Source organism: Pyrgilauda ruficollis, unplaced genomic scaffold (assembly GCF_017590135.1).
Source record: "Pyrgilauda ruficollis isolate IOZ18807 unplaced genomic scaffold, ASM1759013v1 scaffold14, whole genome shotgun sequence".
Classification (NCBI taxonomy): Eukaryota; Metazoa; Chordata; class Aves; order Passeriformes; family Passeridae; genus Pyrgilauda; species Pyrgilauda ruficollis.
Window position 1 is genome coordinate 4,486,124 of NW_024512543.1, and position 15,265 is coordinate 4,501,388.

The 15,265-nt window shown below is 45.5% G+C and overlaps 1 protein-coding gene across 4 annotated transcripts in view; it reads left to right on the forward strand.

Moving 5' to 3' along the window:
- The window catches only part of PLEKHD1 (pleckstrin homology and coiled-coil domain containing D1), a 35,346-nt gene extending 29,117 nt beyond the window's left edge, over positions 1-6,229 (forward strand). For 3 of the 4 annotated variants that reach the window (XM_041460178.1, XM_041460175.1, XM_041460177.1), the window contains 4 exons: positions 1,363-1,507; positions 3,469-3,618; positions 4,017-4,140; positions 4,612-6,229. In XM_041460178.1, coding sequence (XP_041316112.1) covers positions 1,363-1,507; positions 3,469-3,618; positions 4,017-4,140; positions 4,612-4,669 — 477 coding nt within the window. In that variant the 3' untranslated portion in view covers positions 4,670-6,229. Of the gene's footprint in view, positions 1-1,362; positions 1,508-3,468; positions 3,619-4,016 lie in introns of all 4 variants that reach the window. The other variant, XM_041460176.1, reaches the window with a different exon arrangement.
- Positions 6,230-15,265: the final 9,036 nt, after the last annotated feature.

The following is a 15,265-nucleotide window of genomic DNA, read 5'->3' on the forward strand; positions in this document are numbered from 1 at the left end:
TGGCCTAGGGAAGAGAAGGCTCTGAGATGGAAACCTTATAGGAATTTTTACAAGGACATGTAGCGACAGGACAGGTGAGATTGGCTTCAAACTGAAAAAGGAGAGGTTTAGATTAGGTATTAGAAAGAAATTATTTACTGTGAAAGTGGTGAGACATTGAAACAAGTTTCTCAGAGATGTTGTGGATATTCCATCCTGGAAGTGTTTAGGACCAGGTTGGATGGAGCTCTGAGAAACCTGGTCTAGTGAAAATTATCCTTCCCCATGGCCAAGGGGTTGCAATGAGATGATCTTTAAGGCCTCTTCCTACCCAAAGCACTATGATGTCATAGTAACACATGAAATTGCTATCTTATATCTATGTAGTACTACTGTTTATTTTCATATCCTGAAGCCTGATTAATCCATTCAGTGCAAGTCTTTTAATTTGCTACTGTGAAAGCATAATCTATGGAGGGAAGGAAAAAAAGTAAAAGAGGAAAGTAGAAACAATCAAGAATAAAGATAATTTCAAATAAATGCCAATATAGATGTTGCAGAACTGAGCAGACATCTTCCCTCCTCACTTGTGCTCAGAAAACCAACCTTAAGACTTTTAAATCTTCAGTAACCTCTGCAAGAACTTGGGTTCAAAAGCAGAGGAATTCAGCTAAAGGAACCATGCCTCCTTTGTAACAGACAATACATTAATCTATGCAAAGGTAACTGGACAAATATGGTATTTTATTTAAATCTAAACAATGTAAAGGTTATGTTAATAATTGGCTGTTTGACACTCAAACTTCTTATACAAATATTTTGTCCAAAAAAACCCTGAGTTATTTTTTCTTGCACCTCCAATATTTTCTTATCTTGTAACCTTCCACTTGGCCAGACTAAAGCTAAGTTGACCTAAGCTGTGTAACCTTTCTCATTTGCTAAACTAGTACAGTATTTCTAACTTCTCTTGTGTTTTGTTTCTGAAACTGAGCACTGTGAATCCCTTTGTGGGCATTGACTGCCTTTATCTCAAGTCTGTCTCAGCTGGATTGATGTCCTTCTGTTCCTGCTAAGTTGCAAGTGCTTGCATTAGCACAAATTCATGTGTTGAAATACCATCTCTGATTCCATATGGTTTATGCAATGTGAGGAAAACTGTGAAAAATGAAGTTAAAGGAAAATTACTGCAATAGTCTGGACTTCAGATTCTGTCTGAAGACATGAGAAATACGCCTTTATATTGCCTTGCAATATTTCTAAGGATTTCCATCACTGTTGTCTTTTCATTTTCATGCATGGGAAGTCCCTCACAGACCTTGAGAGTTACCAGGATATTTACTGAGAAATAAGCTGTTTTCCAGCAATTCTTACTTTCTTCCTCAGGCTGAAGTGAAGGTACGCATGGATCTGGAGAAGAGACTGAGAGAGGCTGAGGAAGCCTTGCAGAGCTTGGAGCAAGGCTTAAATTCTCTGAATTGCAACAAGGAGAAAGAGAAGAAGATGAAAGCAGATGTCAGTAACTTGAGAAGTAAGTTAGTCATCCATGCTCTCTACTGATGAGCAAACTCAAGAGTGGAAATATTTCTACATATCTTCCTAGCCACACAAAGAAGATTCCAAATTAGGAAAGCTGCAGATAAATGTGGTCTCTCTCTTTTGTACCTCCACCACACCTCCCCTTTGAGGAGCCATAATATGCTATGCAGGTAGTTGGTGTTTTGCCTCCAAAGGAGACTGAAATTATTCCAGCCTCTGGAAGGAGCATGAAATTATTCCAGCCTTCTCTATTGGGTGGAAGGCAAACCTAGAGATGAGCAAATATTTTCCAAAATGTCAAACAGGGAAGCTGTGGCAGAACTATAAAAACTGACTGCTGACTAGGTCTGAGTTATAAGGAGTCCTCTGATTCCCCTCAAGGCTTTATTTCTCAGCCTTGGTTAAAAGAATATCCCCAGTTTAAGGAGGTCTGTGGTTGTTGTAGCAAAGGGCTGGCGGGTGACCCAGAAGGTGAAGTTTGGATCTTTACTCAGAGCTGAATCACAGCATCAGCTCAGCACTGCAGTGCATGGGTCAGGTGTAGGACTGAGTTCCTCACCAGTTGTCCCCGTTTCTTTGCCTTTTCTTGGTTGGTTTGGGTTGGGTCTTTTTGGGTTCTTTTGGGGGGCATTACCCTGGCATTTGGCTTGAGTCAGGCTTGGGAACTGACATAAGCAGCTTCAATTGAGTGAAATCTTGCTTATTTTTCATGCTCAAGTTATAGTGCAGGGAGAAGTGTTTATTAAGGTGCTGGGTCTGTACAGTTAAGGCTTCATTTCAGTGAAAGGTGGATGTACTGGGTCAATACAGAAAAGTCAAAAAGTCCTGTGGTATTCTGAGCACTGTTAGGTAAATAGGGAAAATAAATTTATAAATAGTTTTATATCTATTCACATATTTATAATTTATATATATTTAAATGAAAAAAAGCATTAATCAGTAGTTTCTATATAAGATTTCTAAATGGAGAAAAACAGTCATGATTCTGAATTTCATCCCACTGGCTCAAAGCCATGGCAAGAAAACAGCGAAAGTGGATGTGCTGAGCTCAGCATTCAAGTAGAGCGTCACAGGGCATAAATGAGTAACTGGTACTGAATGTCTCCTGATATTTCCAACCTTAGATTTTGGGGGATGTTTTTTTCAAAAGAGTAAAAATGTACTGATGAGCAGAGCACTAGAGAAAATAAGGGACCAGCAATGTTTCCCATAACATTAGTCCCAGTACAGATTGCCTCAGTCCTTCCAAGTGGTTCCTGCAGCTCTGCCCTGCCCTTTAAAGAAGAGTTTGGGCACATTAGCACACGATGCTTTTGAACAGCAAAGGACCAGCAACAGCCAGGAGAACAGCAAGACTGGAATGGCAGAATAGACATTGGTCAGACCATAAGAGGGGAAATAGGCCAGGAAAAGCAGTTTGTGTGGCAGATCAGGGCAGAATAACATCAGAGTTTTGACCTGGGGCTTTTCTTGGAGCCCATAATATGTGTAACTATGTGCTAGTATTTGCTATACTATTAAGAAATCCCCTACCATGTTTGCCTGTGCTGGTGTTGCCAACACCTTCCTTTTTCAGTTAGACCTGACTGGTTTTAGAAGTCCTTCAAAGAAAGTATGATGAGCAAGGCTTCAGAATTGAGAAGTTTTATCACAGTATCAAAGACTTTTTGGCAGCTGAGTCATGAGCAGTTGTGAGAATTACTGATGTGGAATGAATGGCTGCAGTTCTTTCTAAATTTGAGTATGCATTTGTTAGGAACTGGAGGTTTTTTTTCACTTTGAAAATGGACATTTGGAAACGTTCTTTCTGATGATATTCTGGAGCTTTATGGATTGTTGTTCATGAAGGTCATCATTATCTGGCTCAGCCCATCAACGAGTGCAGTCCCTTGTGACTGGTTCCTTGCTTGGAGTGTCTGCCCCATCACTGTAACAGTGGTGTTCTCTTCCCAGAGTTCTTTGAAGAGTGCATCCGCAACGCTGAGCTGGAGGCCAAGATGCCTGTGATCATGAAGAACTCCGTGTACATCCACAAGGCTGCCACTCGCCGCATAAAGAGCTGCCGCTTCCGCTGCCGGAGAACCAGCGCTTCCTGGAATGACAGTAGGTGTTGGGCAGCCTCCTGCTTTATATCCTGCAGGAGCAGATATGTGCCAATGGGGCTGGCAGAGCAGTAAAGTCTGCAAATGTTGTTTGTATTTCATGTTCCTTAGCAGCAGAATGGAACCACAGTGCTACTTGTAGCTTCCTTTCTCAGAGCACAGGCACTGAGCCTGTGTACTTGTTGCCCATTTCTTTATAGAAGTTGAAAGCTAAACTTCTGTGATGGTCCTGGGCCCCTAAAAAACATACTTAAATATGACTTCATCAGAATGCCTAATCACAGACTGAATTAGGCTCAGTCATGTTGGTCACGTGGCTCGTGAACTCTCGTGAAGCTTTATCTTCAGTTTGTGTCCCTGGTGGAGAGTGCTTATCTTTCTGTGCTGTTCTTGTTTCAGTGAAACAGTCACAGTCCTTCATCTTCTCACATGCAGAAGCTGAAAACATTGAAGAGCTGAAAGAAGCAGCCAGAAGACTGAGCCGGGACCAGCGCTTTAGGAAAACTATCTATCAAATCATGAGGTCACAAAAGGATTCTGCTTCAGGGGACAAAAAGTGATGCTTCCTGGGAGGGGGCTTCTGAGATCAGCCTGCCATTCAGCTCTGCAAAAGTTACAGCCTTGGGCACAAGGCTCAGAAGGGAGATCTGGCATTTGGTGGGGAAGGTGGGGGAGAGTTGTGTGTAGGCAATCCCTTCAGTTATTGGCTTTGCTTTAGTTTGAGTGCTCCCTGCAGCCTGGCAGACCTTCTCTGCTGATCACTCCAGACCTGTTTGCTTCAGCTGCTTACATTAAGCCATGTTTGGCCAAGATGCCACAGTCAGTGTTAAAGTGAACCAGAGACCGTAGCTTAGGAAGTGCCTCTCCTTTCCTTCCCTGTCTAGTCTGTCTGCCAAACACAAGTGCTTTGAGGAAACCTGTAGCATCTATGTTCCAGCTAGTGTAATCTCCTCAGCTGAACACAGCTCACCCTGTTCTGCCTGATCCCCTCTAGGAGTTGGCTCACTGCACACCCTCAGTCAATCAGCACTTCGGTGGGGCACATTTCCTGAAGACTGCAGCAGTCCCAGCCTCCCAAGCACAGGCAAAAGTATCAAACACAGGGCCAAACTTTTTGTCTTGATGCTACGTTATTTCAAGCAAACAGCAACAACACAAGGTGAAGACAACAGGAGGATGCTGTGGATTTGGGTCCAAGGAGGATCATGTAGAGAGAAGAGCTTATAGGTAACTCAATGGCATTGATGCAAGCTAGAGGGAGGATTCTGTTGTGTTGATGGTGGGCAGAACATTCCAGGGCCACCTTTGCACATTTTTTGCACTGGGACATCTAGCTGTGTCAGAACTAGGGAAGGTGTTAGCTATTGGCTATCTGTTCCTCAGTGTGGAGAAGCCTTTGACACAGTTTTGATGGCTTCCTCAAGACCTCTGTAAAATAAGTTGGAGGGCAGGGGGGTGAGGACTGTCCAGCAACAAAACCCATTGCCACTTCAGGCAAGCTGTAAGAGCTGTGGAAGAGGAGTCCAGGAGAGGAGTTACTGTGTTGTGGAGCCCCTTGCAGCCTCCCCCACCTATTTTGAGCAAGCAGTTGGCTAATAATTACCCATGCTGTAGGAACAGCACTGCCTGGTGCTTACAGACCACAGGATAAGCACACTCAGAGTGACACCCAGTTTTCTCCTGCATATTAATTGGGAAATAAATATGCAGGAGAATAAAGTAAGCAGCAGAAGTACAGTTAGGGGTTAGGGGGTGGTAAACTGCAGATTTACTTTACCTTTCATGGCATCAGGACCCCCAGGTATTATGTATGTCCAGTGACACGTAGGTAGTTGCTTGCTACTGTCCTATTCAGACTGTGACAGGGTCTTCTCACAGCCTTTGGCTTCTGGCCACCTACATAATTCCCTATAAATTTAGTGTTGTTCCTAGGGAGAAGTCAAGGATGAGACTGGGAAGCAAGCTTTGGCTTACCAACCAGAGGAGAGTGGTTAATGCTGGGTGGAGGAACATCCTGTGACAGTGCTCCTGGATGGAATCACTCTAGTGTGACCAGAGGAAAAGCTTTGAAAGCACAGCCTGTACTTCCCATTTTAGTCAGTTACTGACTAGTATCCTTCTGCCAGGCATTGGGATGTTTCATCCAGTCAGAGGATCCAGCTCTGAAGGAGGATGTTTTTGTGATAACAGGTGATACAGTAGGAGAAGATTGTTTCCATCCCTCCTTAGCATACCTGATCCTTCTGTCGTTTATCTGCTTGTGTTTATATGCTAGAAAGCCACAAATGAATTCTTGCTCCTACAAGGCTGAAGGGCTGTGATAAAGCAATACAGAAATGTTTTTTTTTCCTTTATGCTGCTCCCACATCATCTCTGGCTATTTTCCAGTTACAAGGTCTATATTAGGTGATGCTAAAAGGGACAGAATAAAGGAGAGCTAGGGAATGCATCTATAATTCAGGCAGTTAGAAAAATCACCCTGTGGCCTGTGAATACAACATTTTTGTTCTATTACCATGAAAGCCACAATACCTGACTCTTCAGAAGTATTGTATGCAGGAGGTAGCACATCAGGTCTTCCTTTACTGTGCATATTGACAGCAATAAGTAAATAAAAGTTATGCTGACACTAGAATGAATTCCTGTGTGTTCTTGATACACTGTCACCAAAATGATGTTAAATTGTCTCTGCAGGAGCTCAAACAAATCATTGTGACACTCTCATTTACTGCCAGCGCAGTTCCTCTGCTTCAGTGAGTTGTGTTACGTGCTTAACATCGCCTCTCAGAAGGATTGGCTGTATGTAAAAAACTTTCACCCTCGCTACCACTTCCACTTTTAAATTGTGCATAAAGTTAAAGCAGAATGTATCAATCTGAAGTAAAAAGCTCCCATTTGCTTACCTGAAGTCAATGAACAGCTCTGTGTGTAACCAGCAAGATGTGCCCTGAGCCACCTGTGAGGAGGTGCTTTCCATCAGTCATCCCCTGCTGCACAGGAATCTACTACCCTGTAATCTCCCTGGCAGAGCCAGCACGGAGCCGCGTCTGCGCACCACAGCATCTAAATTAAGTGACTGTCTCCTTTCAAAGGACACAGAAATTACTGATTTCAATGTTCTCTGCGTATTTTTAACGCAATGCAGTAACAGGAAGATGGCTTAGGAAGCTCACCTCTGTTCAAATATCCTCCACTAGTAACCCTAGATTACTTTCTTCTGCTGGGAAAACTGGGAAGGAGGTAATAACTTCCTCCAATAAGAAGAGTTCTCTAACTTGTTCTCTTGTGTCTGAGGATAGAAGAAAATACAGGATGGTTTGCATTTTTAAGATTGCATTTCAGGAGTTGCAGAACTGGCTCTGAAAAGCCTATGGCCATTCTTCAGCACCTCCACCTTCTGGGTAACCCCAGGTAACTTCTTTTCTCTCTGAAGATGCTCCCTGTTGTTCCTGTCAGAGACACTGCCAAATGTGAAGACTGCTGATTTCCTCTGCATTGTCTTGGCTACTTTTCACAGTGTGAAGGATGGATCCTGTTGAAGATTCAATTAACTGATTTAAGAGTTAACTTCATCCTCCTTGTAAGATGTATAGGCTGTTTCAGTCCTTAGTGAAGAAGAGTGGTTCCTGCTGGAGTACCCACTGCCCCAAGCCTTTGCTCTTGCACAGAAGTTAATGTCAGAGAAAGAAAGGCAGCCCTAGCCCTGTTGCCCCCAGTCTGTGCTGCTTGTAAAGCAGAGGAAGTGGATAAGAAATGGAAATTGCCCTTGGGGTCAGAAGTGGATAATAACGATAAATGGTTGCTGGTGCATGTTGTGCATTGCTGTGCATGGCACACAAGTGACATAAGATGGTAGCGGTTTCCAGCAACAAAGTACAGGGTTTTTTTAGCTCCAGATAGTAGGCAGGCTTTCTGCTTGGGACTTAGTGTAATATTAGTGTATCTCTATGGAAATAAGATGATGGGTTTCCATAGGAGTAGTCTGTTTTGAATTTTTCAATGCAGTCACTTTTTGTGGTTGTTAGAGGGACAGAAGCTGGCTCATGCTGTATCCAGTAAGGAGAGGTTTGCTCCCAGGAAAGTGGCCCATGTCTGAAAGTCTTGCCTAAGGCATGGGCTTGCCTGGACACTCAGTGCTTCTTGGTGCTGGTGTGCCTGTGAAGGATGCATTAATTCTGGCATCTTCTTCCTCATGCATAAGGACAACTCTGCAGTTTTTTGCCTAGTCTGTGTACAATTTTTTACCCACCTAGTTCAAGCATGGATTTGAATGGGTGAAATGACCAAGCAAGAGGAATTGCTGTAGTGAGTCACCTGAACTGGGTCTGAGGTGGCCTGTTGGGGTGACAGTCACCGTGAGTTCAGCCACTGTGTGTGGTTTGTTGAACAAACCAGTGCAGTGTATTTCTATTACTGAGACAACATCCCTTTTTCTATATTAAGTAACACTTCTTACTGCAAGCTTATCTCCACATCCAAAACACAGAAAGATCCAAATGAGTACTCAGGTCTGTGAGTCCTTCCTGCTCTTTGCAGGATACACTGTAGTTCTTGAACCAACATACAGATTTTGGGGTTTATTCTAGTATTGGCAGATCTGGCACTTCAAAGGAAGAAAAATTATAAAGGGCATTTTGTGGGGATAACAAAGGTACCTTTTGCTAACTCAGAGGTGTTGCAATAAATAACTCAGCAGGGTCATGTGCTGTTATTTTGCTGTATTCTGAAAAGTGCAAACTTTGCATTGCTTAAATTACTAAGTGAACTCTGCTTACCCTTGAGTTCTTCTTGACTGCATCCCTGCCTCAGACCTCTCTGTGGAAAGCACCCAAGAGTGGCGGGATATGTCCTCTCCTAGAGCTGCTCTTCTCATTGGTTTCTTCATCATTAATTCTGGGGTGGGAGAGAGCTCCCTGTTCCTCCACACATCAGTGGCTGCCCACAGAAGGTACAGCCCCTGCCTCTCCAACATGAGGAAAACAGGTTCTGTTTTTTGTTGTTCTGCAAAACAGCAATTAATATTTTTGACATCTCCATGTTAATAAGGGGGTTTGGAAACAAGCTGTTTGTGGTGGATGTGAGCAAACTGACTCCCTGTAATGGAATTAGGCCCTGTTCAAAAGAGGTTCTGGCTCTCAGCCTTGATGGAGTAAGGCTGGAGGCTTGTGTCAGTCACTGCTGAAAGCACAGCCATGACCAGGGCCATAGCGTGTTTGGCAGAACTCTGTCTTTGGGACAGTTCACAGAGCATTCAAGGTCCCTGGGTGGCAGAGGTGGGCTGTGCTTTCAGGTGCACTAATCTTACCAGCAATAAAAATGACATAGCAAGAAGATGAGAATGCTGTGGCTTTTGTAGCAAAGTAGAGGAGCAGGCATTTAATGCAAAGATTGCCAGAGATTGACTGGATTGTTACTTGCTTTGGAGTAGCCATTGTTTTAATTTCTCCTTTCCTTTCCTGATTGTGCCAAAGGCACACTGCATGCTTCTTGCAGGCAATGGGAATGTGAGGAGGCTCCAAGAGGAAGGAGATTGAAAGGCAGGAGTGTAGCAGGTGTGACTAAAAGGTGGAGCACTGCCGACAGTCGCTGTGCTTCAAAAACAAAGTGTGTGCTATGGAAAGTGCATTTCAATAACCTGAAGACAACTGTTCAGTTTCCCAGTAAGCAAAAAGCTTACTGGATCCAACCAAGGAGTCCAGCCCCAGGTGCTCAGAGAAAAGGAGTCTGCAGCTAAGGCCCTTTTCCCCTCTCCCCAGTTTACATGAGGCGTGCCCTGTGATGCAGGAATTTGACCTCTGTGATTCAGGGATACACTTACCATTTTTCTTTGTGGGTAGCTGCGTTTACACAGAGGCTGCTCAGGGGAGCTGAAAAGGTGCTGGAAAGGTTTTGGGTATCTAAACATGCACTGGAAGATATTGGAAATTCCTGTAACTCTTGAGGGATTTGGATGTTCAGAAACTCCTCAAGCCTGGAGCAGCAACCCTCTAGATCCCTCTCTGATCAAGTGTGTGGTATTTCAGAGAGATGCTGCAACCCACGAAGGGATGTGGGGAATGGCAATGAAGGCTGCTTTTCCTTCTGCTTCTTCTCCTAAATTTCTCTTGCAGTGGCTTCCTCCCTCACACAAATACAGATCAAGTGTGGTTTAATGTGGAATTTATTTTAGATTAAGAGGAAGAATGTGCAGGCAGAGCTATATTTCCTGCCTGTGTAGGGGGAACGTGGGCTCCAAAATGAGGGCAGAAAATTCTCAGCCATTCAAAGGTATCACAGATGGGTAAAATAATTGTGCTTATCACATATATCAAGCATGGATAAGGAGGAGTAGTGGGATACACTGCATTTGAAGCTTGAAGCCTTGCAGTAAGAGAAAATGAATTTGTTTGGTGAAGGAAACGTTTTAGTCCCTTGCCTTGGCTGATGCTGAAGGAAGTAGAAGAGAAGGTGCGCACTTAGTCCATTTCATCATGTGGCTGGCTGCTGGTGCTGGCATGGAATTAGTTTTGATGGCTGCTAGCTACACAGAAAATCCCTCCAGCTGTGACCTGCTGCTGCAGAGTTGTAGCCTTGTTCAGAAACAGTGGTGGTGGTTGTGGATCCAGGGAGCACCCTCAGACCTGGATGCTCCAAAGGATGTGCGTGGTACCTCTCCTGACACAGACACACTCACAGCGTGAGCTCTCCACATCATGGAAGCCTTTGGCTTCCCCTTGCAAGTGGGCGTGAGCTCAGCTTGCAGCTCTGCTGCCACCCAGGAGCAGAGAGCCCCATGGCCGCAGCTTGAGCTGCTCCTGCCATCTCAGGCCTGTTGGATTCCAGCATGCTGAGGCAGACCTCGCCACCAAGATTTCAGCAGCAGAATGGAAGGAAGCAGGTTAGTGAGCCAGCCTTAGGAAAGGCTACTGGGAGCAGGGGTGGGAGCTATTGTATTCCCTTCCTGAAAGGGACAAGAGCATCTCCTGATCCTGGTCCCCATAGTGCTCTGCTGTGAGCTCCTGGTTCAGCTCCTAAGTGCAGCCTGGCTGGCAGGGGAGCTGTGTGTGGGCTCTGCTTCATCCCCAGACCAGGGAACCAGAGAAGGGCAAGAAAGAGCTGTTGCTTTTCAGGTGAACTGTCCTACCAGGGAAGCAAAGAAGAGCTGTTGTGGGTAGAACTCTGCAAAGAAGTGAAGTGTCCAGAAGACAGGAGGGAACAGACCTGAAATACACTTCTGGGCCTTGGTTCTGGTGCACTGCCCATAGCCAGAGTTTCTATCCTGTCTGTACTTGAAGAGGATCATAGAGCTAGCAAACAAATACTGCTTTACACGGTGAGTATACATCCTGCCCTGTCTATCCAGCTCTCTCCCTAGCTTTGAACACAATTGCAAGCTGGCTGTTCCTCACCTTCCCCTCCAGCTTGCTCTCTCAGCTTTCCGTTTATTCTTCTTTGCTTAAATGGGGCTGTCTCCCCATTGGAAATTAGCCTCTCCCTGGTGGGGTTTGCAGCACCCAGGAACAGTGGGAGGACAGTTCTGCCATGGTGGGGATGGAGGGCTGCTCTCTTTGGAGTGCAAAGGAGGTGAGACACACCCTCATAGCTGCTCATGCTTTTTTCATAACACTGGCTTCCTGTCTAGAAATATTATTCATCCTGATCCAAAGTCTTTCTGACTTGAGCATTTCATGTAGAAAATGCACAGCGATGGGCAGTGAACACCCCGGGCTCTTAACCAGGCACCTACCTTCCCTCCCTGCTCCACAGCCCACCTCACATGTGGCTGTGGGCCACATGTGGGTACAGAGCTGGGCAGGGTGGTGCTTATGTCCCCTCACCTCAGACATGCAGAGTGAGTCATTTTGGAGTCTTTGTGCCAGGTCCTGTCCCAGTGTGTTTCACAAGGGCAAGGGGCAGGCAGAGGAATCAGTCTCCTCCACTGGACCTTCATTCAGAGGAGTTTGTCATCTATTCAAATAAATATTTCATAATCAGGTTTGGTTTTTTAAAAAGTTTTATTATTTTCCCCTAAAATAATTTATCCAAAAGTAATTTCTGGTTTTTCCTCAGAGGTAGAGAGCAGAGCAGAAGGTTTTACCTTCAGATGAAGCTTGGTGTGCTTTGTAACTGAAGGTGGCCCTGGTGGCTGTGTCTCTGCTGTAGCTGCACTGCCAGACCCACAGACAAGGCTGTGTGTGGGCAACCAGCCCTGGCAAGGACAAGCAGCCTGTTAATCCTGCATTAGAGACACGTCTGTGCCTCCACTCTGCAGCTGCCAGGTCAGCTCTGGCTTCAGCTTTTCCAAGTCTTTCAGCAACCTGCTAAAGAGAGGGAGCTGAGCACCTTCCCAGCTGCCCTGGATGAGCAGGGGGGGCAGCTCTCTGTGATCAGGGCTGGGCATGCAGCTCCCATGCTGGGGAAGGGGGCAGGCAGCCTGTCCCAGAGCAGGGGCTGGGGCATGAGGCTCGGGGATAATGTGGTTTCTGAAGCTAAGCACATAGAAAGCCTGATATGCCCTTTTCCTTGCTGCTGCTTTTCCCTGGAAAAGCAGTCTCAAATCACAAGGGCTATAAAATCAGTGCATTTCCTAGCTCTAGCATCATGTAAATAAGTCAGGTCAGACAGCTGGTGTGCCAGAAATTTCCTCAACATTTTCCTATCTGCATGATTTAACAGACTGCAGCTATATCCTAAGAGCCATGGAAAGACATCCCTCTTACATTCACCAGGGATGTTTTAAGTATCTCTGAATGTCACTGAATAAAATGTTTCCTTGGAGGAGATGGCATGTGTGTCCCAGACAGTGGGCTCATGGGGAAAATGGAGGGATGGAGCTGCTGACTTCTTGTAGCTGCAGTGCAGTAAGGGAAAGGTGGTGTTATAAAGAAGGACTTCCTGGTTTAAGGCTCTGAATTAATTTGAATTGTTTTGCAGAATAACGGGCTTGCATTTACTACTGCTGTAATGGGATAGCCAGAGAATCAGAAGCTGTGGCTGCCTCTGCAGCAGGAGACATCAATTATGGAAGAAGGAGGCTGTGCTGTATAAGGTCAGAAGACAGTAGGACAGACAGGACTATATTCAGCTTTTTCTCTGCCTGTCCGTGTGATGTTTGCCACGGCAGGGTGTGAGTTTCCAAGGTAACGTGAAATGAATCCTGTCTCCTTTCTAAGGAGAAAGGGGTGAATATTTGCCATCCCCACAGCCCTGATAGCACAGACTGCCATGTTATGAATGCTAGTTACAGTAGTAAAGCCATTACTTCAGCTCACTTTCTGGAGGCTGTGTGTGGAGAAATGTGAATTGTACAGAAGTGGGACGTGGGAACTTATCTTTAGATAGACAGCTGTGCCAAAGACAAATCAGATTTTACTTTATGGAATCTCTTTTCTCCTTAATCTTCAGAGATTTATTGAAAACAGCCTCTAATCTCTTATGCTTGCCAAGACAAGTACGTTTTACCTACTTACCACAGGGTGAATTTTAGTGCCATTCTTAATCTATGGTGAAAAAGGCTTGGGAACAGGATCTGTGGCATATTGTCTCTGGCATATACTGGGGATTTCCCCAGCTGCATGAACTGCTGCCTGGACCACCACATTCCTACACACAGCCAGCACAGCCTCTCCAGGAGGTATTCAGGAGCAGCAGCTCTCTAGGGAGCACATGGACTAGCAGGCTTGGGTGTGCACTGAGAGCAGGAAGGCAGAGGAGTTCCCAAGGGAAACCTGGAAAACCCAGCTGGCAGTGCCTGAGCAAGGAGGAGAGGAACCAGTGTGCCTGGTGGCAGTGAGCCCATCTCACACAGCAGGCAGGATCTGGTACCACTAATGGAGAGAAGAAGGAAAGCAGTTGCTGTCACAGGCCCTTAGACTTACTGTGGAAAGGCTGTATTTAATTACATACATTTTCCAAGAACTATTGATATCTAAATATATATGGACCATTTTTGGGGGGAAGACTAATTATTATCCAGGCTAGGTGCTGCAACCTTTGGAGGCTGAATGTTGGTGAATCTTCTGGAAGAGATGGTACTGTTTTTGGTGGCCACACTGTCATTTGGAACATGGTAGAAATGTAGAGAAGTCATGATTAAAGTCTGCTTGTAGGGAGGAAGTAAAACTTAATTAAATGGAAAAACTAGTAAGTAGAGGTGCCAGGCTGGAGCTCCATGGGAGGAGAAAGCAGTTCATGCCATTCCCCAGCTGACCTGGTGAACCTGTGCAGCCGTTTCCCTTTCTGGGGAGCACCTTGTAGCTTGGTCAGAACAAGCTCTGCGTGGCATACCCAGCTGCATTTCAGAGCTGCATCCCTGTGGATGCTTTATTAGTGCTCTGTTTTCCACAGAGCACTCTGCGGTGCTGTCTCTTTTGCCTGAGAGAAGAGATAGGGGAAAAGGGCCTTTATTTGCAGCTAGCTCATCCAGGCCCCTTGCAGAGCAGGCAGGTTATTTACTCTGTCTGCCAGTCCTGCCTGTGTCTGTGCTGTGCCTTAGCTGTTAGGTTGGAGGTGGGTGTATGGCAAGGGCTCTGATACTTGTGCTCTGTCCCAGGAGGATGAACAGTATGCACATAACCTCAGTGAGCTCTTTGGAGGATCCACGAAGCTTAATAGAGACAGACATCTCAGAGACAATGAGACCCTTCATGTTCTGAGCTAAAGTAACAAAAAAACGTTTTTTGTTTTGATTTATAGCTGAAGAACAGTGAAATTTGCTAAGATGTATTAACCTTGTGCTTTAAGGTGGGAGCTGCTTCTCTCACATTCCACACCAGTGCTGCAGGAAGCATCTCCTGGTGGGAAGGTAGAGAAGAGCAGTGCCCCTGGCTGCAGTGTGGCCCTTGCTGTTCACAGGTAAGGCACACAGATTTGGCAGGGTGTGAATGTTTCACAGACAAATGGTAACAACCGGGGCCTTTAGGGAGCAGCTGGACTGCAAAAGGCAAGATGTACTGAGGGAGGTGAGAAGACATCATTTTACCGCTTAGCTGTTTTTGAAAGGCACAACAAGCAAGACTTAGCACACACGTAATTTCAACCAGAGTCTTCAGGACCTAGACTCTTGTAGAGATGAGGATTCCTCCTCTGGAGTTCCTGTCATGTATATGACCATGAGGAAGTCACCTGGAGAGCTGCAAGCTATTTGTATTACCCAGCTTCGGGTAGAGAGCCTCATCCTCTCAGCCTGTTTCTGTAATGTCAGTTTACACCTTTCCCTTCTGTGAAAAGGCTCTTGGCAGCCACCAGGCAGGAGACCATGGCTTATCCATCCTGCCTGGCTGAGTGCAGGGTCCTGAGGCACTCACAGCAATGCTGTGGGAGCTGATGCCCTGTGCTAGTGCCTAGTGAGAACCTCACTTTGTTCTTCTCTGTGTCAAGAGTTTTCCTCACTCTCTTATGGTGGCAGCAGACCTGGGATCTCTACATTTAAGTCTCCAATGAAGAACTTTTCCCCCTATAGGTGTGAGTTGCCCTCTTGCTGTGCAGTGAGCTGTGGGGCTGGCAGGCCCTGCAGCTCTGCCCTAACAGGCCAGCTTACATGGGAATAAGACTTCCCACCTTCTGCTGAAGCTGACTGTAGAATCTCTGTCCTCTGAAACTGTATTTCTAGATATGTATGTTTCCCCCAAGGTCACTTCTCTTTTGGCCCAGTCTTAGTGCTCAGTTAG